The sequence below is a fragment of the Macaca nemestrina genome, chromosome 6 (genome assembly GCF_043159975.1).
Source record: "Macaca nemestrina isolate mMacNem1 chromosome 6, mMacNem.hap1, whole genome shotgun sequence".
Lineage (NCBI taxonomy): Eukaryota > Metazoa > Chordata > Mammalia > Primates > Cercopithecidae > Macaca > Macaca nemestrina.
In genome coordinates this window covers 112,993,907-113,020,937 of record NC_092130.1, presented here as the reverse complement: position 1 = coordinate 113,020,937, position 27,031 = coordinate 112,993,907, and the positions used below count along the sequence as shown (strand labels likewise).

Genomic DNA, 27,031 nt, shown 5'->3' with positions numbered 1-27,031 from the left:
GGGAAGCTGAGGCAGAAGAATTGCTTGAACCCATGAGGTGGAGGTTGCAGTAAGCCTAGATTGCGCCACTGTACTCAAGCCTGGGCAACAGAGTGAGACTCCATCTCAAAAAAAAAAAGGTAGACTATGTATTTTACACATGTAAAACCTGCCTGTGCTCCAGAAGGAGTTCTAATAAACTAAAACAAAGAACTGTAAATGTGCCAAACAGAACAGAAAGCTATTGAAAGATATAGAAAAATAGATATTTCTGGAAATCTGTAACAAAAAACTTTGTAATAATTCAGCACTGTATTTAGTTCTGAGTTTCTAGACAACAAAAACAAAAGGAAAAATACTGAGTAACTGTTAGGAAATAACACAGCTGACTTGATCGAACCCATAAAGTTGTAAACTCTTACTGCATACAATACAATACTTATTCCCTCTTTCTTTTCTTTTTCCAAGACAAAGTGAAATCTTTCCGTGCAGCTCTACAAGAAGAGGAACAAGCCAGCAAGCAAATCAACCCTAAGAGACCCCGTGCCCTTTAAACCGGCATTTGCTGCTAAAGGATTCCCAGAACCCTCACTACTGTAACATACAACGGTTCAGCTGTAAGGGCCATTTGAAAGTTTGGAATTTTAAGTGTCTGTGGAAAATGTTTTGTCCTTCACCTGAATTACATTTCAATTTTGTGAAACACTCTTGTCTACAAAATGCTTCTAGTCCAGGAGGCACAACCAAGAATTGGGATTAATGAAGCATTTTGTTTCATTTACGCAAATAGTGATTTACTTTTGGAGATCCTTGTCAGTTTTATTTTCTATTTGATGAAGTAAGACTGTGGACTCGATCCAGAGCCAGATAGTAGGGGGAAGCCACAGCATTTCCTTTTAACTCAGTTCAATTTTTGTAGTGAGACTGAGCAGTTTTAAATCCTTTGCGTGCATGCATACCTCATCAGTGATTGTACATACCTTGCCCACTCCTAGAGACAGCTGTGCTCACCTTTTCCTGCTTTGTGCCTTGATTAAGGCTACTGACCCTAAATTTCTGAAGCACAGCCAAGAAAAATTACATTCCTTATTTGTCATTGTAAATTACCTTTGTGTGTACATTTTTACTGTATTTGAGACATTTTTTGTGTGTGACTAGTTAATTTTGCAGGATGTGCCATATCATTGAACGGAACTAAAGTCTGTGACAGTGGATATAGCTGCTGGACCATTCCATCTTATATGTAAAGAAATCTGGAATTATGATTTTAAAACCATATAACGTGATTATAATTTTTCTCAGCATTTTCTTTGTAAAGAACTAAAATATAAACTAGTTGGTGTATAATAAAAAGTAATGAAATTCTGAGAAGAGTTTTATCTTAGGAAAATACATATATATGCAGTGTGTGTGCCAGTGTGGTATTAACAAGACTAAAATAGTGCAATTTGATCCTTACCAATATCATTACTTAATTTGAAGTGTTCATTACCACCCCAAAATACACCTTTTCTATGTACTGTTAAAGGAAATTGGCTTCTGATGCATGAACATTTACATGTACATTGAAAGTAGTCCATAATAGAAGTTAGTTTAAGCCAAGTATAGACAGTACATTACTCCCTTGAAAAAGAATTAAGCTGAAAGAGTTGACTTTGCCTTAAAAGGCAGATCTAACCCAAGCTCCATCCAGTACCAAATGTGAAACTTCGTTGTTATTTGGTGAGAATCATCAAATTCTCACTAATACATTGGTGTAGGGCATGCTACTTTTTAAACAGCAGCACTTATTTTTACAGATTGCTACTCCAAGGAAGAAAACTGGCCACTTTTCATGTAAATATTTTGTTCAAAGATTTGTATATCTCTCTAGGAGTTTTCCCTCAGTTCCCAGGATGGGGTCCAGGAGTAGATTAACAGCTAAAAATCTCCCAAGGATATCTTGTTTTGATTTATTTACTCCAGGGAACTACCAGCTCCTTCATAGGAGCCAAAGGGGAGCTATGAATAGAGAGTCACATGAGCCAGATTCTTTACTTTACTGTTCATAAAACCCAGAGAGTAGTTGTGAAAGATCCTAATACAAGTGTGAAAAGCTCTGTAAACATGAAATCTAAAACAAATGTAGATTTTCACAATATGCTTATTAATAAATGAAGTCTATGGAATAAGTTTTAGAATTTACTTCAATCACCTTTGTTTTGGAAGGGACTCAGGTTTTCTTGCAGCTGTAAGATATATTCTATTTGTGTTTATTTCAAAGGGAAGAGGAAGGATGGAGAACTGTTACAATTGACCTTGCAGAGGATATTTTAAAAAAGGTAGTTTTTGAGATTAACCAACTTTCAAAGGGCAATAAAGACGTGAATTTGCTCATTTAAAGCACAACAGATTAGCTTCAAATTTATTATTTGCATTGGATGGGTACTGTCTTTGGAAAGTCTCCTTATAGACAAATATGCTGCCTTATACTATGATGGCTTCATTCTGATCAGGTATTTTAAAAATTAGTACCAGAAAAGATACTGGAGGTAGTATAATACAGTCCTTCAGCTTTACAGATAGTGAAAACTGAAGGCCAGAAAAGGAACTAAAACTCAGAAGTTCATAGGGGTAGAGGGAAATAATCCGAGAAAGCCAAGTTAAATCTTAAAATTTTGACTATAAGGATAGAGATGATACAAGTGAACTTCGCAAAAGAGTTTTGTGAAATTAAACAAAAAATCTACCCTTATGTATATTTCATATTTGTTTAACAAAAGCAGCTTGACGCTTTTGTTCTGGATTACACATCAAGAACAAGCATTATTTTAATTATGTAGTAACATTTACTATATGACTTTGAAGCCAGATTTCAAATCTGGCTTTGTTAAATTAATTGGAAACACTCCTTCTATTAATTTAGGTATTAAAAAAAAGCCAAATATCAATAAAGATATTTTTATTAATTTTTTATAGAAACAAAATAGCTACTAAAACTATTATAGTATATTAACAACACTTAGTATTATATTGATTTAAACATAGTAGCTAATAAAACTTGTTTATGACATCTATTGAAATTCTCAATCTGACAGTTTTAAAATAGCTTAAAACTAAGCACCAGGTATATGAAAAAAGTACTGGAAATTTTAATTGTCCAGAAATCACAGGAATACTGGGAACCTGTAGTTATGGGAAATGGCTGTTTTTCTGAAGTTGAAAGCAAATATAAAACTATAAAACCAGTTTCAATTACTAAACCCTTTGAAATTTTGCTATGCCTATAGCTATCTACCTAAGAACCATAAAAAAAGATAATTTTACTGTTAACTTCATTCCAGTTTAGCTTCCTCATTTTACATGTAGGGAGTCATGCCCTTTAATATGCCTGGCACTGCTCGGTGGCAGTAGCAGACTTGGGCTTACCCAGAACCCTAAGTCTCTGATGCTATAGGATAGCGAAAGAGGTAGGCAATCATAACAGACAGTGTACAGGATAAATAGGGAAGAGAATGAGAGAACCAAAATAAAAATACTTTAAAAAACAATTATTTTACTGTACATGTGAATAACAAGAAATGGTACAGGGAATGTGAATAACATGAAATGGTATGGGGAATGTGTGACTAGTGAAGCATATTTTAACTGTTTTACTACTGGAGGAACAGAGCTAAAGGCCTAAAGAAGGCCTCACAGTATATAACAGTAAATAGAAGAGTAACATCTTTATACAATAAACTGTTAGAAATAATAAGTTTAAGTGTAAAGTTGTGCGTCTCTGCGGCTCCTGAACTTGAAGATTATTGTGAATAGATTGGACCAGCTCTATATATTAAAAACTTGGATACTTAGAACTTTCCAACTTAAAAATTCAGAATCATAAATGGTGACAACAGTAGTAGTATCGAACCAAAAACAGTCAAGTAAATTATGTCTCTAAAGCAAAAGCATTATCTTCTCAAATACAAAAAATACAAACTTCATTTCTTTTCTTGACCTTGAAAAATTCTGTGTTCCAAACACCTAGGAAAAATGAATACCTTCTGCGTTGAATCCATGTAGCAATCTGAAAAAAGAAATCAAAATGGAATGGTACTGAAATGCTAATTTGTAGCACATAATGGTATATAGTTCTATACCATTAATTCTAAAACATGAATACAGCATGCTGACAGAGCCCACCCACTCCTAATACTAGTTATTAAAGAAACGATACTGGCTGGGCGCCGTGGCTCACACCTGTAATCCCAGCACTTTGGGAGGCTGAGGCAGGTGGATTACCTGTGGTCAGGAGTTCAAGAACAGCCTGGCCAACATGGTGAAACCCTGTCTCTACTAAAAATACAAAAATTAGCGAGGCATGGTGGCACATGCCTGTAATCCTCGCTACTCGGGTGGCTGAGGCAGGAGACCTGCCTGAACCCGGGAGGCAGAGGTTGCAGTGAGCTGAGATTGTGCCTTTGCACTCCAGCCTGGGTGTCAGAGCAAGACTCTGTCTCAAAAAAAAAAAAAAAAAGAAATGCTACTGTCTGACTAAATTTATAAGATGCGTATTGGTTAAACCATGCCATGTTGGTGCCTCTTTCATTATAGCTTTTATGTAGTAATGAATTTGACTAAAATTATCTTAGACTCATTATCCCAGGCCTAAGAACTCACTGGCACTTGTTTCAAGGTAACTGAACAAGAAGCTGTTTGGAATTGGCAGAAGTCAGATGAATAACCAATCTTACATGCCCCTTCTTCCTCTCTTGAGCTGTTATTTATATTCAAATTAAATACACATGATTTCTCCCTGTAGATACCTGTGTACTTAATAGATTCTAGTTAGTAAACTGCACATGCCCAATATCTTTGAGGAAATTTAGTGAAAATGAAGGAAAAGATAAAATATTTCTCTTTAGACCTGAGGTTATTTTTAGGCTGGCCCATAGAAACAGGTCCAGATAAATTTCTAAAAAAGCAAAGTAGATACTTATGAATAGTATTCAATGCCTAGGATTAACATCTAAAAAGACTCAGTAGTACTGCTAGCCAGCCAATAAAATATAAACTCCATTTGTCTTAGTTATATAGAACTGTGTTTCCAGCTTAGAAAAAGTCAAACCAATGACTTTTAGAACAAACTACCCTCATTTTGTATTCAGCCTCTAGAACATGGAAGCTTTAAAAGTGAATTGGCTAAATAGGCAAGAACTTCTGAAAGTTAACATCTTAATGATTAAAAACAGTAAGTACAGGTTAGTAATTACCTGGGTAATTAATTGAAGCCTTATTCTATTTTCATAAGACTTACTTGCTTAATTCAAGCCAAACAAATTTTGGTCTAAATTACCTAGATAATTATGACAGCTTTTTACTTGAGAAGTATAGAACTTGCCTCAGGCTACAAAACTAACTATATTATTACTAAATGGATAACCAGGTAAGATTCTAACTGGCATTATTGTATGCTTAAGATTGATTTAACAACAGCTATTCCCAGTAAGGAAATTTTAAAAATCAGATCTAGTTACAGGTATTATGATTTTTCTACCTTATGGACTATTTTGGAGGGATAAGCTATTAAGACTAAGACTATGAATGAGAGTTGGGGAGGGAGCAGGAAGGGAGGAACATGCACACCACATTAACACAAAGGCAATCTTCTGGCTCGGACTGTTCTTTACTACTGTTCTTAAAGAAAACGTTCATTCTGCTGCAGCTAACTAGCCTCCATCTTCTACACCAAATACTATTCCATGCCATGGAAGTGCTATGCAATAACTCTCCCAGGTAGCACCTTATACCGCTTAAAAGCCTTTAAAATCTCTAATCTGAAGGTGTCACAGTAAAGAAATGTAAACACTTAGGAAAACAAAAATGTAATTACCTGATGAAGTCATCTATGTCCATGGAACGGGCCCGTTTGTCACTAAAACCTGTGCTGGTTAGGATTTGCTGTATTTTATCTGCTATGCTGAAATCTTCTGGTATTATCTATCAATATAAGATTCAGAATAAATGAACGACATATCTTTAATGAGGTCACCTTGACTCTTTTTTTTAGTTCAGTAAGTCATAAAATAGTCACCTTTAATATATCTGTTAATAAGACTTTGGAAGGCCTGATTGTTTACATAAGACATGGATCTCTAAGTGGCTGATCTTTATTAACAAAAACTTGGAATACCTTGAATTAGTAATCCTGTCTATATTAGCCATTTTCTTCTTTAAAATTCTGTAATAGTTATTAGTTTCAGACTTCACAAATAATTAAAACTGTAAATTAAATTTTAAAGCAACTGTTACTCCTTTCAAAATAATGCAGTTTCTTGCTACAGATTTCACCTTAACCACCTCGTTTTTCTCAAAGAGGTGACCTGCCCAAGCCTTGGGAATATTAAGGATTTTACACTTAATGCACATATTTTATCCAAATATTTTTCTTAATCTAGCTTAATATTTTTCTATTATACTTAGGCAGATTATCTAATGACTTTTTCCCCATAAAAGAGAAAATGCAGATAGTATTGTGATACATTAAACCATATAGGTTCTGAGTCATAAAAAATAAAAAGAAAATTGGCCTTTATCTCTGTCCTGTTTAATTAAACTGGAAGCTAAAAAGTTAGCAAACATCACATTACACACACTGTTACACAAATGATAAGCATGAGGCTCACAACCAGAAATCTGCTATTGAGCCATATGAACTTTATTTCAATTTCTGGGTATTAAACTTAGAAATTAATAACTATATTTGTAACTGCTGTGTGAGCAAAAAACAAGACATGGTCACAATTCAGAGGACAGTAAATTGTACACAGTTATTTTAAGTTTTGCAAGCTACACATATCTACAGCTTTGAGGAACCTGTAACTGCTGAATCTGATTCTTGTTATGGCTAAAAACAACTGTCAGTAGTTAGAGGACAGGGTGGAGTAATCAAAGTTGCTCTTATCTGTTCCACAGGATATACAGCAGCACTGACCTGTCAGAATTCAAGTCGAAATTTTGCTAGTTATGCATTCTATATTGTCTTTTAAGGATCCTATGGAATGTACAAAATGATCTCATGCTAGATCAACAAGAATAAAAATGGACATTTTAAAAGAAAACAAATCAATGAAACTGCAGAACATTTTCTACTTACAATATTATGGACTGAACAGTGAATTCTGTAGTTTTTTTCCAAGAGTTGTTGCACTGCACTTGATCTGTAGCATAAAGAAGTGATGCCACTGTTGTTATTCCAAAGTCAGAGTAATTTCTTAAACTTTTTTTTTTTTACTAATATATAAGCCATTTAAGCAATAATTTCATTTTAGATGAAATTAAATCTATGTTCTGTATGGTACAATTAAGGAATTTTAAAAGTTGTTGAATATTTAAACTTATGCAGCAAACACTAATTATATTTAAAGTGCAAAATCCTGATAAATACCTCTTAAATTCTTAGAGAAGTTCTAGACCCTCCACAAAACATCCCCTAAAAAAAATCTCCAAGCCCTGTAAAACTGTCTCACCTCTCTTTTACCCTTGAACCCCAAATTGATGAGTTGCATTTTCCCAAGTTAATAAGATGACACATAACCTTCACAAGTGTCGAAGGGGTCCATCATCGCCTCATTTTTCCAACAAAAAACTAGAGCAGATGTATGGTCAGAGTTTGGGAGTGTTTTCCTGTTTTGCCAAAAAAAACCTGATCTGACTCTCAACTCCAGCAAACTTTCTTCATTAAGTTCTCCTGCCTCCCAAGCTCTAAGGATAGTTAAAAAGATGAAGTTTGTCTGGACCCATATCTTTATGCTTTAGGGTAGCTGCTCAGGAAAAGGACCAAATTCTAGCGTAGTATCTGGAGCGCTGGTCCTTTACACATTAGAAATTAGTGTAATACTTACTTAAATGCAGCAGAGAGTGTCTTGTTTTTCCTAACAAAGGTTATCCTTACTAGACCATCCCATTCCTGAAATAGAAGATAGACATTTTCTTCAAATTACAAACTTCTTGTTCTTGTCTATGCCTGCTAGGTATTACCTTGTCTTTTAATATATAAAATTGAAGGGAACTTTCTAAAGTGAAGAAAATGTTCTGTATCTTGATCTGGCTGGCACACAGACGCAAAAGTAAGACACACATTTGATTTTTGTACTTTGGTGCATTTCACTGAATATGTCTTTTCCTCAGAATTTTTTTTGACAAGGGTGAAAGCATGACAATTTTTTTTTAATTTGAAAAAATAAAGCCAGGCACAGTGCTGCATGCCTGTAGTACCAGCTACTCGGGAGGCTGAGGTGGGAGGATCGCTTGCGACCAAAAGTTCAAGTCCAGCCTAGGCAACACAGTGAAACCCCATCTTAAAAAAAGAAAGTGGAGGAAAAACAAAATGGTCCCACCTCTGAACAAAGAACATGGCATTTATTTAAATCTAAGTATCATTTTCAAAAATAAGATTCAAAACAGACATGACTTCAGATACTGCCTGTGCAACACCCCTAAACCTCCTTGAAGGAGTTACTGACAAACCACTCCATTTACCACCAGTTGACCACACACACAATTGTGTTTTTCTCTAATGTGGCTGTAGTAAAGTTTTACATCAAGTGGTCTTCTTTCTTGTTTTTAAATCTCAAAAGCAATTACAATTAAAATATGTTACCCATAATATTACTTTAAAACAACTATTTTCATTTTACCTTGTTTTCCAAGTTTTATTCAATTTTTTTTTTTTTTTTTTGAGACTGGGTCTCACTTTATAACTACCTTGCATCAAATTATTCTATCTACTTCAGCAGAGGGATGTGTCCTAATTAGCATTTTCCTATGTTTGAATATTTAGGTTGATTCAATATTTTTCTGCTGCTATAGACACACATCTTCCAGCCTGGACTTTTTTTCCTTTTATTGATTAAGCCAATATTTTAACCTCACCTGAAAATTGATGGGTGGTGGTGGATTCTTAGGTTCTATCCTTACAACACTGGATTCCACCTTGGGCGGTGGTCTGAAGTTATTCTTTCCAACCTGTTAATGAAAAAGTATTTAAGTAGTACTCTCAAAGGCAACTTTTATTTAGTATCCAAAGATGCTATCCTCACAGAAGGCACAACTAGATGCTCAAGGATGAGTTAAGGTAGATTATTTCAATAATAAAAATCACTGGCTGGGCACTTTGGCTCACACCTGTAATGCCAGCACTTTGGGAGGCCAAGGCAGATGGATCGTTGAGCCCAGGAGTTCAAGACCAACCTGGGCAACATAGCGAACCTCTGTGTCTATAAAAAGTACCAAAAAATTAGCCAGGCATGGTGACACACAGCTCTAGTCCCAGCTACTCGGGAGACTGAGGTGAGAGGACTGCTTGAGTATGGGAGGCAGAGATCGCAGCGAGCCACTGCACTGCAGCTTAGGTGACAGACTGAGATTCTGTCTCAGAAAAAAAGAGAAAACAAAATTCACTTACTTTCATTAGATGGTCCACACGTGCCAAGAGCTGTGTATTAATTGAGAGTCTGCAGTATAACTTATCTCCGGGTTTTGCAACCAGTCGGAGGGCAAATTCTCTTTGAAACATAAGTATAGCACATCTGAAAAGAAAGCAGAAAGGAATAAGGAAAATGGTCATTGTCAACCAAAAATGAATTTTGACTGCAATGAATTTTCTTGGGAGAGAAATAGCAAAGCATTGGCAGCTGATTATAAGGTAGGAGAACGCTTTCAGCCTTTTTTATTGCCACAGAATGAGAGAGCTGGCTTTGTTTTTATAATGGCTGTACTCCTCACTGCAAGATAGCTTGCAAATATAAGCCTTTAAAGACTGGATGAGAAGGTGTTTCAAATCAGCACTAGTCCATCACCTCTTCTATGAAAACAAAGTGAAATACATTGTTTCAGCAGCAGAAATATATTTATGGGGTAGCAGACACCTTTAAGGAAGAGGTGAGGCTGAAAAGGCAGATTGTGATGTTCAATGTCTCCTTGATTTGACAGGTTAAAAGATGTACACTTTTTTTTTTTTGAGACGGAGTTTCACTCTTGTCACCCAGGGTGGAGTGCAATGGCGTAATCTCGACTCACTACAACCTCCATCTCCTAGGTTCAAGTGATTCTCGTGCCTCAGCCTCCTGAGTAGCTGGGATTACAGGTGCACGCCACCACCCCTGGTCGATTTTTCTATTTTTAGTACAGACAGTGTTTCACCATGTTGGCCAGGCTGGTCTGGAACTCCTGACCTCAGGTGATCCGCCCACCTCGGCCTCCCAAAGTGCTGGGATTACAGGCATGAGTCACCATGCCCAGCTAAAAGATGTAGACTTTTTATTCAGCAGGCAATGGGGAGACTTTGTAGGGGTTAATGAACAGAAGAGCATCTTCAAAGCTACACTTTGACATTCAAACTTTTGACAATGAGTCACACTAAAAAATACATTTGGCATTGCAAGCCAAGCCACAAATGTCTGCATGTCTATGTGTTTATATTGTATTTCAAAACAAAAATTTCACAGAACTATAATCACCTGGACTACATGCAGTGCCCTCTGATATATTCCATTCCATGTCATTAAAAAAAAAAGGTGGTCATGACTCATTAATTTTATAACCACTAAATAGTTTTTGACTTGCAGTTTGAAAGCCACTAGTATGTAATGTAGAAAGTGACTTCAAAGTTCATGGAAATATTGAGTTAAAAGATAAAAATAAGGCACCTATAATCACAGCACTTTATGAGGCCAAGGCAGACAGATCGCTTGAGCTCAGGACTCCAAGACCAGCCTGGGCAGAACATGGTGAGACCCCGTCTCTAAAAAAATACAAAAATTAGCTAGACATGCTAGTACACCCCTGTAGTCCCAGCTATTCAAGAGGCTGAGGTAGGAGAATCATCTGAGCCCAGCCTAGGAGAGGCTGAGGTTGCGGTGAGCTGAGATCTCACCACTGCACTCCAGCCTGTCTCAAAAAAAGAAAAAAAAGAAAAAACATGAACTTTATTATTCAACATAAGCTCCATCAAGTTCAAGACACTTTTGTAAGTGATGATACCAGCCTTTTAGTCTGTAGCAAAGAAACTGAGGCTCTGGGGAATTTAACCATGTCACTGCAGTCTTTTTTTTTTTTTTTTACATTATTAACTGAAGAAAAAAGCATACCCTTTCAAGATTTTTTAAGACCAGGAAACGAAAATAAATCAGAAGGGCCGGGCACCATGGTTCATGCCTGTAATAATCCCAGCATTTGGGGAGGCTGAGGTGGGCAGATCACTTGAGCTCAGGAGTAGGAGACCACCCTGGGCGATATGGCAAGACCTATCGCTAAAAAAAATACAAAAATTAGCTGAGTATGGTGGCACATGCCTGTAATCTCAGCTACTTGGGAGGCTGAAGTAGGAGGAATGCTTGAGCCCAGGAAGTGGAGGCTGCAGTGAGTGCAGATCACACCACTGCTCTCCAGCCTGGGAACCAGAGCAAGACTGTCTCATAAAATAAAAAGTAAGTCAGAAGGGGCCAAATCAGGACTGTAAGGTGGATGCCTAACCATTTCCCATTGAAACTCTCAAAAAATTGCCCTCGTCTGAGGAGAGGAAGGAGTAGAAGTGTTACGGTGGAGGAATCTCTGGGGAAGCTTTCCTGGGAGTTATTCTGCTACGACTTTAGCTAACTTTCTCAAAACACTTTTGTAATAAGCAGATGTTATCATTCTTTGTTCCTAAAGAAAGTCAGCAAGCAAAATGCCCTGAGCATTAAAGAAAAAAAAAAAAAAAAAGTGGCTATGGGCTTTGCTCTTGACTGGTCTGCTTTTGCTTTGACTCGACCCATTCTGCCTCTTGGTAGGCATTATGTTGACTCTGCTTTGTCTTTAGGATCACACTGGTAAAGCCATATTTCATCTCCGTTACAATTCTCTGAAGAAATGCTTCAGGATCTTGTTTTCTTTTTTGATAATCTCGCTGTTGCCCAGGCTGGAGTGTGGAGTGCAGTGGCACAATCTCGGCATACTACAACCTCCGCCTCCTGAGTTCAAGCGATTCCCCTGCCTCAGCCTCCCGAGTAGCTGGGATTACAGGTGCCCACTACAATGCCCAGCTGATTTTTGTATTTTCAGTAGAGACAGGGTTTCACCATGTTAGCCAGGCTGGTCTCCTGACCTCAAGTGATCTGCCCGCCTCGGCCTCCCAGAGTGCTAGGATTACAGGTGTGAGCCACTCTACCCAGCCATGTTTCAGGATCTTGATCCCAGTTATATAAAATTTCCACTGGAAACTCTGCTTTTATCTGCAGCTGATTTGAGTACAATGTTTTTTGTTTTGTTTTCTCATAAAATATTTCAGAAAAGAGGGTATGACAGTTTGGGTATCCATCAAGTAGAAACTTTAACTTTGATTTTGCAGTCAGAATTGTGTAAGTTGAACCAACTGAGATGTCTGTGGTGTTGGCTATTGTTTGTGCTGTTCAATGTTTTTCTTCGTCACTTAAGGAACAAACAAGATGAATGTTTTCCACAAATTTGATGTGGCCAGTCTGCCACTGTAGGCTTCATTTTCAACACTGTCTCATCCCTTCTTAAAACAAGTTATCCATTTGTGAACTGCTGATTTCTTTGGAATATTGTCCGCATAAACTTTCTGTAAAGCATCAGTGATTTCACCATTCTTCCAACCAGGCTTCACCATAAATTGGATGTTTGTTCTTACTTCAATTTTAGCAGAGTTCATGTTGCTCTGATACGGGCTCTCTTCAAACTGATGTCTTATCCTTCTCAGGGCCTCACACGAGATCCTGTTCACTTAGTACAGAGTTTATTGTGGTGCAGAAACATTTTGAAATCCATGCATAGTTTTTTTCATAATACACATTTTCCATGAACTTTCTGAAGACCTCTTATACTAGAGACCAGTTAGCAAACCACTGCAATTGTCTAGACATAAGGTAATAAAAATTCTAACCTAGGCTTAACGGCAGGAAGATTCAAAAATAGGGAAAGGCTGTCTGGTCTCAGAAACAGGACTTCTAGCATACTGTCCCCAAATAACCTCTCAATTAAAAAGAGAGAAAGACCTCCATACAAATCAACTTTTCTATAAAAATTCTTCAGTAGTTTTTCAACTGACCTGACTCATTTTTGGCTATGTTCACCACCTGAATTGTAAGTCTTTCAAAATTTGGCAGTAACTCTAGTCTTTTGTCACAAACCTGAAAAAAGGTCGATGTAGCAACAGTTTGAAGACAAAAGGCGATGAGATCTGTAAGAGAATTAACTAGTTATTTCCAGGAAACACACATCAGAGAAACACTTAGTATCATGTTTCTGAAAATGTGAGAACATACCTGATAAGGCAAATTTGCCACACAAGTATCAAAGAATGGCAAATCTGTTTTCAACACATCACCCACTAGTACTTGAAGTTTGCTGGCCACAGGCCTGATGAGAAAAGAAGAAATGTAAAAAGACCATTGTTTCATGAGATTGAAATGACTTTAATTCTATTATGTATACTCACGTGCCCTGAACTCTTTTGTGAAGTTCAGCTACCAGCCTTGGGTCAAGTTCACAAGCAACAACCTAATTAAAAAAAAAAAAAAATTATTTAGCTTAATTATGGAATATAAATATTTTATTGTTATCCCAACAGGAACTCTTACATGATTTACGTGACAAACTTCTTTTCCCATTTCTACCACCAATATTCCTTCAATTGTACTCGCCTACTTCAAATAACAAACAAAAATGGGCCAGGTACAGTGGCTCACGCCTGTAATCCCAACACTTTGGAAAGCCGAGGCAGGCAGATCACCTGAGGTCAGGAGTTCGAAACCAGCCTGGCTAACAGGCGAAACCCCATCTCTACTAAAAATGCAAAAATTAGCAGGGTGCAGTGGTGGGTGCCTGTAATCCCAGCTACTCGGGAGGCTGAGGCAGGAGAATTGCTTGAACCTGGGACGTGGAGGTTGCAGTGATTCGAGATCGTGCCATTGCACTCCAGCTTGGGCGACAGAGAGAGACTCCATCTCAAAACAAAAACAGAAACACCACAAAAAATTAGCTGGGCCTAGTGGTGGGCACCTGTAATCCCAGCTATTCAGTAGGCTGAGGCAGGAGAATTACTTGAACCCTGGAGGCAGAGGTTGCCATGAGCCAAGACTGCGCCACTGCACTCCAGCCGGGGCGACAGAATGAGGCTCCATCTCAAATCAAAACAATAAAAAAGCCGGGTGTGAGGCTGAGGTGGGTGGATCACGAGTTTAGGAGATTGAGACCAGCCTGGCCAACATGGTAAAACTCTATCTCTACTAAAAAATTCAAAAACTAGCTGTTGCAGTGAGCCGAGATCGCGCCATAGCACTCCAGCCTGGCGACAGAGCGAGACTCGGTCTCAAAAACAAACGAACGAACGAACAACCACCATCACCCAGAAAAGTAGACAACCAGATTATGTGAGAGTTCTACCCATATAGTCAATAGAATCACGTTTCATTTGTCTCCATCCTTTGTAATTGAACAGATGATGAAAGAAAATATACCACGTCTGTGCAGTCAGTGTTGTTAGAGAAGAACGTACAATGCGATTGCTCTTACTGTAAGTATGTCACATCTACTGAGATACACAATACATGGCATAGATAACTTCTCAAGTAAATGAAATAGATGTCAAATAAGGCCGAAATTGAAATTTTATTCCAATTTCAGCTGAGGTTTCACTGACTTCTTTTATTTTTATTTAAAAAACTTTTATTAAGAGATGGGGTCTCACTCTGCTGCCCAGGCTGGAGTGGAGTGGGCGCTATCATAGCTCACTGCTGCCTTGAGGTCCTGGGCTCATGGGATCCTCCCACCTCACCCTCCTGTGCAGCTGGGACCACAGGTGTGTACCACATCAGGCTAATTTCCTTTCTTTATTTTTTTTAGAGACGGGTCTCACTATGTTGCCTGGGCTGGTCTCAAAACTCCTGGACTCAAACAATCCCCCTACCTTGGCCTCCCAAAGTGCTGGGATTACAGGCGTGAGCCACCATGCCCAGCCTCTTTTTTATTTTTTATAGAGATTGGGTCTCACTTTGTTGCCCAGGCTAGTCTCAAGCTCGTGGCTTCAAGCAATCTTCCTGCCTCAGCCTCCCAAAGTGCTGGGATTACAGATGTGAGCCACAGCTCCTGGCCCCACTTCTATATAGACTGTCTTTACAGGGTAAACAATGTGCTGCTTATTCTGTTTGGCTCCCAGATGTATCTTAAAAAAAAAAAAAAATTCCCTGTTGAAATACTTAAGTGGTTTCTGTTTTCCTGACTGAAATATCTCATATTTTCTTTTTTTTTTTTCTTTTTTTTTGAGCAGAGTCTTACCCTGTCACCAGGCTGGAGTGCAGCGGTGCAATCCTGGCTCACTGCAACCTCTGACTCCTGGGTTCAAGTAGTTCTCCTGCCCCAGCCTCCGGAGTAGCTGGGACTACAGGCACCCGCCACCACACCCAGCTAATTTCTGTATTTTTAGTAGAGATGGGGTTTCACCATGTTGGCCAGGATGGTCTCAATCTCTTGACCTCGTGATCCAACCGCCTCGGCCTCCCAAAGTGCTGGGATTACAGGCGTGAGCCACCGCACCCGACCGAAATATCTCATATTTTCCAAGACAAAATTTCCAACAAGGGATCAGGAGTTACTACTAAAATAATAGCAATTAATTAAAACATATTCAGATTGAAAACCAACTGAGCTTGCTAACCTAGTCATTTGTGATACCAAACATTAAATCCCCTTTTTACCTTTTTTGCCTTTTCTAACAACTTTACAGTCATGTTGCCAGTTCCAGGTCCAACTTCTAGCACTACATCAGTTGGTCTTAAGGCAGCCTAAAAGCAAGCACGAACACTTTAGCTCTTCTGGCACATCAGAACACAGAAGTTAATTTACACTTGACCATCTTTACTCACATGTGCTCTGATAAGAACTCTTAATCTGACTCCATTTTTAGATTCTTCATGATCCATGTGGTTAACAAAATTACCTCAATAACATTTGGTGCAAATGAAAATCTAAAACCTCTCCTAACTTGGAGGAATACTGCTCAACTTTAGGAGTCAGAAAAGCAGGAACAGCATTTCTGGGATTGACATTCTGATTTCTATCTAGAAATACTCCAGTCGCCTCTTGTTACCTTCTCTGTTCACATCAACAAGTTCAAATGGGAAAGGACTGTACTTGCTGGACGAGGTTTTTTCAATTCTCAACCCACCTATGATTTCAAGGATGCAGAACAGCAGCAACTGTAAACAAAATTGAATGTCTGCACACAGCTGTAATATTCTAGGGCCACAGCTTTCATCAGATGCTCAAAGGAAACTATGAGCTAAAAAGGTTAAAATAGTACACCAACCTTTTTTTTTTTCTCATTTTTCAAATGACACGAAGCCCAACAGGATCCTTTAACTATGTAATGCTCTTTCTACAACTCCAAGATGCTTTCCTTGCTTTTAACCATAAGTGTAATCTGCACCGTGTATATTTCACTTCCTAGCACCCAAACATCCATAACCATAAGAGAACATCAATAACTCAGATAGGAGTAATACTCCAAGCAATTTATATGTGGTACTGGAATACATCAAATAATTTATATGTGGTACTATATGTTTTTCTGGGGAACAAACTTTCTAATGTGTGGTTTAGACATAAATAGATGGAGTACATAAAAACTAAAAGTGATAAAAAAAAAAGTGATTAGAAATAGAAGAATAATTATCTTGAACAAATACAAAGGTCCAGCTATAAAGTAGATAATCCACAAAAAGACACAGAATTGGGAACCAGGAGAAACTCAGACCCACAGAATGAATCTTATTTATGCAGAAGACAGCCCGTGAATCCTAGACAATTATTTGATTCATTCAACAAATATTTACAGAGCATCTAATTTATGGCAGGCAGACTTTCTGCCCTTATGTATTCACAGGAATAAAATTAATAAACCAACAACTCTCTCCCTTTCCTCTTCCATACCCACCTTATCGATAATGCTGTTAATAATGAGAGGATTTTTCAAAATGTGCTGCCCAATTCCCGTATTGAACATGAGTCCTGTAAGAAAACACGAAACAGCCTTAATTTTCCTACTGAGATTAGATATTAGACAGTCCCAGAGAAGAAAGCCGCATGGGTAGGGGGAAGATTTCTGAGCCAACCAGGGCCATGAAATGTCACGCCAGGACTGCCAAACTCTTTTAAGTTCATCCTCCAGCTGTAAAGGACGCCAACGACTGCGCGCAGGGCCTGCGGCCGACTCGGGGACCCACCCCTGCCTTCCGCGCTCACGGGAGCGGGTCCTGACCGGCCTCCGCCGATCAGGTCTCGGTCCGCACCCCAGGCTAGGTCCTGCCGGAAGACCTGACCCGACCCCAGCTTCCTCGCGGGCATCCGCACCTCCAGCGCTCTTCAGCTCCCGGCGCTGCTCCTGCCGCCCGCGGCGGCGGCCAATGGCCCCCGACTTGACCTTCGGCATCTTGGCAGGAAGCGGGCCCACAGGCCCGGGACCTCAAGGAGGACCAAAGTGGGCTAGCGTGAGAAGGCCAACACGTGGGAATCGCCGCTTCGCGCCGCCCGCACCACTCCGGCCCAAGTTCGGGAGGGGCAAAGGTCCGCCCCCTCCCGTAAGCTCTGGGCTCCTCCTCCAGAAAGAGGGCGGACCTTGGAGCCCACTGACTGCCGGGAATTGGAGTCACCGAGAGAGGAAAGCCGAACTGCGGGAGCCTACAGATCCCAGAAGACACCGCGCTACAGAGGCTTGCAGTCAGGAGTTGGAGCTCTTGTCCCAACCCGAGCTGGATAAGAAGGTGTTGGTGTGGTGCTCTCGGTGTTGCGAAGGCTGTTTAAGTTATATGATGAGGTTAAGCCTATGGATGTTTTAGAAGGCCAAGTTCTGGGATCGTTGAGGTCCGAAGAAGTATTCACGTGCCTCCTTCCTGTTTCCCTGCAGCTTGTGGGGGTGGGAAACCCGGAATTTGGGGATGAGCTTGCTCTTTTGTGGGAATGCATTTTTTGCTGCTTGCCTTGGGGAAAAGAACTGCAAGAGTGGAATTAACTCTGGTTTCGCTAGGGCTATGGTTGCTTCTATTAGGAATAGAAGAATAATTATCTTGAACAAATACAAAGGTCCAGCTATAAAGTAGATAATTCACAAAAAGACACAGAATTGGGAACCAGGAGAAACTCAGACCCACAGAATGAAGCTTATCGTGCAGAAGACAGCCCGTGAATCCTACAAAATTATTTGATTCATTTAACAAATAATTCAACAAATTCCTTTTGTGCCTCATCATTCACTCCGTAAACATTTATTGAGCTCCAACTGTGTAGCAAACACTGCTGGGGAGTCTGCGTAAGAAACTTACCTCAAAGTTTATTCTGTTGAGAGAGATGGACAGAAACTCCAAAACGCTGTAAATACGATAACGTATTGGTCATTGTGCTAGGACAGTGTGCCTGACTATAAACTCCGTGAGTACCAGGGCCACAATATCCACATCTGTCTTGCCAGCCAGTGTAATGGCTCTCTTAAATTTTTCTGTGTGTATTCTGTTTCGCTGAAGAAATAGCTTCTTCCTGTCATTACTAAAGCTAACTTTCTTTTGAGCAGTTCATTGTGTGCATTCCCAAACCTTGGTCTTAGGCCCTTCTTTCTTTGATGTAGTTCTAAGTCAGAAAAAAAGTCTCATATACCCTAGTAGCACCTTCAGCTATGTGTTTCATTTCAGTAATCATTGTTATTCCACAAGTCTAAAGAGTCTACACTGTGCTAGGCACTTCCAAATGTTAATAGGGTGGACATGGCCTGGAGAGGTGGCTCATGCCTGTAATCCCAGCACTTTGGGAGGCCAAGGCGGGCGGATCACTTGAGCTGAGAAACTTCAGATCAACCTGGGCAACAGTGTGAGACCCCGTCTCTACAAAAAATACAAACATTAGCCAGGCATGGTGGTGCAGGCCTGTAGTCTCAGCTACACAGGAGGCTGAGGTGGGAGCATCACTTGAGCCCAAGTATTTGTAGTGAGCCAAGATTGCACCAACCTGGGTGATGACAGCATGATAGCCTGTCTAAAAAAAAAAAAAAAAAAAAAAAGGATGAACATGACACAAAACGCTGTGTGTGATTTGTTATTGTTGTTGTTTTTTTTGGGGGTGGGGGTTGGTTTTGTTTTTTTGAGACAGTCTCACTCTGTCACCCAGTCTGGAGTGCAGCAGCATGATCTCAGCTCACTGCAACCTCCGCCTGCCGGGCTCAAGCGATCCTCCCACCTCAGCCTCCCAAGTAGCTGAGATGACAGGCATGAACCACCTTGCCCAGTTAATTTTTGTATTTTTTGTAGAAGCAGGGTCTCACTTTGTTCCACAGGCTGATCTCAAACTTCCTAGCTCAAGTGATCTACCCACCTTGGCCTCTAGGTTGCATTTCTTCTGTGAAATAAAAGGATGCATTTCTTCTGTGAAATAAAAGGTTGCATTTCTTCTATGAATAAAAGGCAAGTTTTTCTGTAGAGAAGGAGCTGTGGAGGTGGTAGGACAAAGGGCATGAGTGCGGAGAAGGTTTGAAGATCCTTTATGGGCAATGGGAGAGGAAGATTAGAAGGAATTCAAGAAGACATGGCATGTCTTCCAGCTAAATGTGGAGCCCAGTATCTCCAATGTGTACTGCTGTTTAACCACAGCCTGGAGAGAAGAGCAGAGAAGACAAAATGGTTCTTTTGATTCATCAATGAATGACCACTATTGCTCCCTAGAATAACATTGTAGGCCTCTCACATTAAGTTCCTATTTACCTTACTTATTTACTTCCCAACGTCATCAAGTTTCTTTTTCTTTCTTAAACATCTTTATACCTCGGCTTTGTGAGTACTGTTCCCTTTGCATTCTCAACCTTCCCCTGGATAACTTGTTTGCTCTTAAAGACACAACTCATATATATATATATATATTTTTTAAGATAGAGCCTCACTCTGTCACCCAGGCTGCAGTGCAGTGCCATGATCTTGGCTCACTGTAACCTCAGCCTCCCAGGTTCAAGCTATTCTCATGCCTCAGCCTTTCAAGTAGCTGGAATTACAGGTGTGTACCACCATGCAGGCTAATTTTTTTTTTTTCTTTTTTTAGTAGAGATGGGTTTTCACCATGTTGCCCAGGCTGGTCTTGAACTGGCCTCAAGTCGTCTGCCCGCCTCTCCCTCCCAAAGTGCAGGGATTACAGGCATGAGTTACCATGCCCAGCTTCAAATATTATGTTTTTTTAAATGGTGGTTCAGGCTGGGTTTCAGTGAGGCAGAGTTGCAGTGAGCCGAGTTCGTGCCACTGCACTCCAGACTAGGCAACAGAATGAGACTCCATCTAAAACAAAGAAAGAAAGGAGGAGGGAGGGAGGGAGGGAGGGAAGGAAGGAAGGAAGGAAGGAAGGAAGGAAGGAAGGAAGGAAGGAAGGAAGGAAGGAAGGAAGGAAAGAAGGAAGGAAGGAATCCTGAATACTATAAACAAGATTCTTCTATAAATGTGTTCTTTAGAATGATCTAAATATGTGGCTGGGCACGGTGACTCAAGCCTATAATCTCAGCACTTTGGGAGGCCAAGGTGAGTGGATCATTTGAGGTCAGGAGTTCGAGACCAGCCTGGCCAACATGGTGAAACCCCATCTCTACTAAAAATACAAACATTAGCTGGGCATGGTGGCATGTGCCTGTAATGCCAACTACTCAGGAGGCTGAGGCAGGAGAATTGCTTGAGCCTGGGAGGCAGAGATTGTGATAAGCTGAGGTTGTGCCACTGCACTCCAGTCTGGGCAACATAGTGAGACCCTGTCTCAAAAACAAAAACAAGGCCGGGCGCGGTGGCTCAAGCCTGTAATCCCAGCACTTTGGGAGGCCGAGGCGGGCGGATCACAAGGTCAGGAGATCGAGACCACAGTGAAACCCCGTCTCTACTAAAAATACAAAAAATTAGCCAGGCGCGGTGGCGGGCGCCTGTAGTCCCAGCTACTCAGGAGGCTGAGGCAGGAGAATGGCGGGAACCCGGGAGGCGGAGCTTGCAGTGAGCAGAGATCGGGCCACTGCACTCCAGCCTGGGCGACAGCGTGAGACTCCGTCTCAAAAAAAAAAAAAAAAAAAGCAAAAAAGAATGATCTAAATATTTTTAGATCATCATAAAGACTATGTTAGATTAATAAAATTAATTAAAGAAGATGATTATGGTCTCTGTTTAATACCAGCATAAGTGTAAACCTTGTCAGTGAATATTACATAATCTCAAAAACATTTGTCAGATAAGCGTTTCCATATCATTACCATTGTTAAAAGAGAAACTAAGGCACAGTAAAATCTTAAAGTGTTTATTTGAACAGGCAGTGATTCATGAATCGGTTTGGGACTCTGCTAAAGGGGCACCAAAGACAGGCTTTTATAGGGTGAATGTGGAAGTGTGGCAAATAAAATACACTGAGTTGGGTTTTGGTTTGCTTCTGTAGGAACCCAGGGTGCTGGAGCAGCCTCAGTCTAATGGCCTATTAATTATTTTAACACCATAAAATAATGTATATCATGTTGCAAAATAAAACTTTTAGAGGGATTCCAAATACAACAAAAACCAAATTATTAGGGTACATAGAATTCTATTTGTGGGTTAGAGTCTATTTTTATTTTTACTATTTGTTTATTTTTGAGACAGGGTCCTGCTCTGTCTCCCAGGCCGGAGTGCAGTGGCACAATCATGGCTGACTGCAACCTCCCTGTCCAGGACTCAAGCAATCCTCCCACCTCAGCCTCTAGAGTAGCTGAGACCACAGGTTCGCGCTACCATGCCCGGCTAATCTTAGTATTTTTTGTGGAGATGGCGTTTGCCTAGGCTGATCTTGAACTCTTGAGCTTAAGTGATCCTCCCACCTCAGCCTATGAAAGTGCTGAGATCAGAGGTGTGAGTCACCACACCTGGCTAGAGTCTATTTTCATATTGTATATTTATATTTAGGTACTTTTTATTTTAAACAATAGTATAAATAAAAATATTTTATTCTATGAAGTGGTGCATGCTCATAATCCCAGCTTCATTAAGGAGACTGAGATGGAAGGAACACTTGAGCCCAGGAATTTGAGACGAGCCAGAGCAGAGCAACATAGCCAGAGACCCTGTCTCTAAAAGCAAAAAAAAGAAAAAAGGCCCTTTTCCAAGTTATTACACACTCTTAATAATTAATATTGAAAACTGCTGCAGAAACTTTCACCTTATGAATGCATAAGCGTTTACTAAATCATTCCTATACCATTGTTCTTATAAAAATAGAGCCATACACGTTTTAGTTTTTACCTGAAAAATACTTTCAGTACTTTGAAGTGGTTCTCTAGTATAGATTTCCAAGCATGGAATTATTTACTCAAACTGCGTGAACATTTTAGTCTTTGAATATAAATTAACAAATTATTTTCTTTTTTATTTTTTGAGATAGAATCTTGCTCTGTTGCCCAGGCTGGAGTGCAGTGGCACGATCTCTGCTCACTGCAACCTCTGCCTCCCAGGTTCAAGCAATCCTCCTGCCTCAGACCCCTAGTAGCTGGGATTACAGGCACTGCCACCATGCCCGGCTAATTTTTGTATTTTTAGTAGAGGCAGGGTTTCCCCATATTGGCTAGGCTGGTCTCGAACTCCTGACCTCAAGTGATCCACCCACTCATCTTGAACTCCTGACCTCAGGTGTTAATGTTAATGAATTAATGTTAATGAACATAAACATTAATGAATGTTAATAAACATTAATGAATATAAACCTTAATGTTAATAAATATAAAGCTACATCAACATTTTTACCAGCTACCATATTCCATTGTATAAACATACCATAATTTATATAATCAGTCCTTATGGAAAGATATATTGTTTCACGTTTACTATAAACAAAAATGAATCTAGGAATTCTGTTAATTTATAAACATCCAATGAGCTGTATTATAATGTAGAGTTATCCAAGACTCAATTTTATGCAAGTTAAAATAATAAATGAAGGGTAGCAAATTAGAGAGCCTATAACTTTTGAGCATGTATTCTATTGCTGCTTCAGCGAAGTACCACAAACCTAATTAGTGCCTTACAACAAGATACTTTTATTAAATTTAGGGTTCTGGAGGTTAGAAGTCTAAAATTGTTTGCATGTCTGAGTTTCTTCTGGTGGCTGTAGAAGAGAATCAGTTTCCAAAACTTTCCCAGCTTCTATAGGCTTTCTGCATTCCTTGGCTCCTGGCCCTGGCATCCCTCTGACATCTATTATACCGGCGTATTTTCTTTGTCTTGGACACTCCAGCCTCCCACTTATAAAGACCCATCTGATTACATTGGACCTAGAGGATAATCCAGGATAATCTTCCCATAGTAAAATTATCCTGGATGATTTAATCACATTGGCAAAATCCCTTTTGCTCTGTAAAGTAACATATTCACAGGTTTTGGGGATTAGGACGTGGACATCTTTTATTCTACCTACCACAAAACAGAGATCTAAATTTGTTTAGAAATGGAGAACCTCGAGCCTCACCTCAGACCAAGATCCCCATGTGATGTGATTCTATGCACACTTAAAATTTGAGAAGTACTATCTTTTTTTTTTTTTCTGAGACAGAGTTTTGCTCTGTCGCCCCCAGGCTAGAGTGCAATGGCGTAATCTCGGCTCACTGCAACCTCCTTCTCCCGGGTTCAAACAATTCTCCTGCCTCAGCCTCCCGAGTAGCTGGGATTACAGGCATGCACCACCACGCCCAGCTAATTTTTGTATTTTTGGTAGAGATGAGGTTTCTCCATGTTGATCAGGCTGGCCTTGAACTCCTGACCTCAGGTGATCCGCCTGCCTCAGCCTTCCAAAGTGCTGGGATTACAGGTGTGAGCCACGTTTCCAGGCCTGAGAAGTACTATCTTTCAATAAAATCAGAAGATACAGTTAAGCAAAAAGAAAATAAAGCATGGTCACAATACCCATCCAACTAATGATAAACCCTCTTAGCATTTTGGCATTTATTTATTTCCAAAAGTGGGACATTCTGAACATAATGTTTTGCAATCCCCTTTTTTCACAATGCATTGTGAATGTGTAAACATGTCAACAAATACACTTCAAGATAATTTTATTTTAATTAATTAATTAATATATATATTTTTGAGAGAGAGTCTCCCTCTGCCGCCCAGGCTGGAGTGCAGTGGCATGATCTCAGCTCACTGCAACCTCTGTCTCCTGGGTTCAAGCAATTCTCCTGCCTCAGCCTCCCTAATAGTTGGGATTACAGGTGCCCGCCACCAAGCCTGGCTAATTTCTGTATTTTTAGTAGAGAGGAGGTTTCATTATGTTGGCCAGGCTGGTCTGGATCTCCTGACCTCCAGCAATCCACACGCCTCTGCCTCCCAAAGTGCTGGAATTACAGGCTTGAGACACTGCACCCGGCCTGTTTATTTATTCTTGAAGTGGAGTCTCGCTCTGTCGCTTAGGCTGGAGTGCAGTGGTGCGAACTCCGCTCACTGCAACCTCTGCTTCCCGGCCTCAAGCGATTCTTCTGTCTCAGCCTCCTGAGTAGCTGGAATTACAAGCACATGCCACCACTCCAGGCTAATTTTTTTTTTTTTTTTTTTTTTTTTGAGACGGAGTCTCGCTCTGTCGCCCAGGCTGGAGTGCAGTGGCCGCATCTCAGCTCACTGCAAGCTCCGCCTCCCGGGTCTATGCCATTCTCCTGCCTCAGCCTCCCGAGTAGCTGGGACTACAGGTGCCCGCCACCTCACCCGGCTAGTTTTTTGTATTTTTTAGTAGAGACGGGGTTTCACCGTATTTAGCCAGGCTGGTCTCGATCTCCTGACCTTGTGATCCGCCCGTCTCGGCCTCCCAAAGTGCTGGGATTACAGGCTTGAGCCACCGCGCCCGGCAATTTTTGTATTTTTAGTAGAGACGGGGTTTCACCATGTTGGCCAAGCTGGTCTCGAACTCCTGACCTTAGGTGACCCATCCGTCTTGATCTCCCAAAGTGCTGGGATTACAGGTGTGAGCCACTGTGCTCGACCTCAACATAATTTTAAATGGCCAATTTGTATTTTATTATATATGGATGTATTGTGATTTAATCATTCGTCTCATTGGTGATTGTTTAGGTAATTTTATCTTTTTACTTTAAAAAACAGCCCTTGTGTGATTGACATTCTCGGAATGCGGAGCTTGGTTCAAATCCTAACATGGCCTTTTACTAGCTGTTTAACGTTAGGTGGGCTAACGTTTGATTTCTCTGTGCTTCAGTTTCTTCATCTGTAAAGTGGACATAAAGAAAATACCTACCTCGTAAGGATCGTTCTGAGGATTAAAATAAATAATTCCCATAAAGATCTTAAAACTGTACCTGGGCCGGGCGCGGTGGCTCAAGCCTGTAATCCCAGCACTTTGGGAGGCCGAGGCGGGCGGATCACAAGGTCAGGAGATCGAGACCACAGTGAAACCCCGTCTCTACTAAAAATACAAAAAATTAGCCGGGCGCGGTGGCGGGCGCCTGTAGTCCCAGGTACTCAGGAGGCTGAGGCAGGAGAATGGCGGGAACCCGGGAGGCGGAGCTTGCAGTGAGCCGAGATCGAGCCATTGCACTCCAGCCTGGGCAACAGCGTGAGACTCCGTCTCAAAAAAAAAAAAAAAAAAAAAAAAAAAAAAAAAAACTGTACCTGGAATATTCTAAATGAGCAATAAAGGTTTTCTATTATTAATCTTTATGAACACTCTACTATTTCCTTACAACTTCTCTTATTATTATTATTGAGATGGAGTTTCATTCCTGTTGCCCAGGCTGAAGTGCGATGGCATGATCTCGCCTCACTGCAGCGTTTGCCCCCAGGATTCAAGTGATTCTCCTACCTCAGCCTCCCGAGTAGCTGGGATTACAGGCCTGCACCACCATGCCCAGCTAATTTTTTATATTTTTAGTAGAGACAGGGTTTCTCCATGTTGGTGAGGCTGGTCTTGAACTCCTGACCTAAGGTGATCTGCCTGCCTCGGCCTCCCAAAGTGCTGGGATTACAGGCGTGAGCCACTGCGCCTGGCCTTATTATTATTATTTTTAAGAAATTTGTAGTTGGTGTGTATTTTTAATTAATTTGTTTATTTTGAGATGGAGTCTCTTATTTATTTATTTATTTTGAGACAGATTCTTGCTCTGTTGCCCAGGCTGGAGTGCAGTGGAGCAATCTTGGCTCACTGCAACCTCTGCCTCCCGGGTTCAAGCGATTCCCCTGCCTCAGCCTCCCGAGTAGCTGGGATTACAGGCGTCCAGGCTAATTACTGTATTTTTCATAGAGATAAGGTTTCACCATGTTGGCCAGACTGGTCTCGAACTCCTGACTTCGTGATCCGCCCGCCTCGGCCTCCCAAAGGGCTGGGATTACAGGTGTGACCTACTGCGCCCACCCCATATTATTTTTGAAATGGGTGTGTGTGTGAACTCTCTATATGTCCCAGGCTTCGAACTCCTGGGCTCAAGTGATCCTCCTGCCTCAATATCTGGAGTAGCTGGGACTACAGGCACGCACCACTGCGCCTGAGTAAGTTCTCTTTTTGAGGATAAGAACATTTAGGTGACTATGCTAGCTTTTAGCAGAGGCAAGCAAAACTGGATTTATGTCCTTTTATATTTTTCCACTCTTTCTATTACTCAGGAGTAAACAGCAAGCAATTTGGGTAACTTAAAAAATAAACATTTGCGGGAGGGAGGGTGGACTGATGGGAGTAAGATTCTTTAAATAACTCTTCTCTGCTGTGACGGATCCGCAATTGATATCTAGAATAGAAAGCGTGAAATGGTTCTGATTGAAGCTTCAATCAACCCGGGAAACAATTGAGCTCCCTGGGAGTGGGGCATACCAGACCTATGGTTTCCATGGTGACAGAGCCGGCTAGTCCGGACTCCTGGCTCTTTATACTGCGCAAGCGCTCACACCTGATTTGGCTACCCCGCGCCTTTTGGTTCGAAGAGAAAGTCCCTCCTTCCCCTTCCCACCGTTCGCCTATCGCTCTCGCTCTTTGCTGGTCGCATGCGCGCTGGGCTCCTGTGACGTAGTTTTCGCGCGTC

At 40.6% G+C, this 27,031-nt stretch overlaps 2 protein-coding genes across 8 annotated transcripts in view; one reads left to right on the top strand and one right to left on the bottom strand.

The window, feature by feature from the left end:
- Positions 1–5,983, top strand: part of LOC105499458 (kinesin family member 2A) — an 85,646-nt gene extending 79,663 nt beyond the window's left edge. For all 5 annotated transcript variants that reach the window (XM_011772014.3, XM_011772013.3, XM_011772010.3 and 2 more), the window contains one exon: positions 448–5,983. In XM_011772014.3, the coding sequence (XP_011770316.1) occupies positions 448–533 (86 nt within the window). In that variant the 3' untranslated portion in view covers positions 534–5,983. The remainder of the gene's footprint in view (positions 1–447) is intronic.
- Positions 3,248–17,580, bottom strand: LOC105499456 (DIM1 rRNA methyltransferase and ribosome maturation factor). Of its 3 annotated transcripts, none has more exons than XM_011772008.3 (12): positions 17,350–17,580; positions 16,934–17,007; positions 15,696–15,782; positions 13,439–13,500; positions 13,266–13,359; positions 13,131–13,180; positions 9,407–9,530; positions 8,875–8,967; positions 7,845–7,909; positions 7,097–7,160; positions 5,834–5,940; positions 3,248–4,027 (listed from the first exon to the last, which is right to left on the bottom strand). In XM_011772008.3, exons 1-12 carry the CDS (start codon positions 17,426–17,428, stop codon positions 3,985–3,987), a joined length of 942 nt encoding a protein of 313 aa, XP_011770310.1. In that variant the 5' UTR covers positions 17,429–17,580; the 3' UTR covers positions 3,248–3,984. The 3 variants fall into 3 exon arrangements, with proteins under 3 accessions (XP_011770310.1, XP_024642716.1, XP_011770311.2); XM_024786948.2 differs by having other exon boundaries at positions 13,049–13,180; positions 17,350–17,575; XM_011772009.3 differs by lacking the exon at positions 17,350–17,580 and adding an exon at positions 17,112–17,157.
- Positions 17,581–27,031: the final 9,451 nt, after the last annotated feature.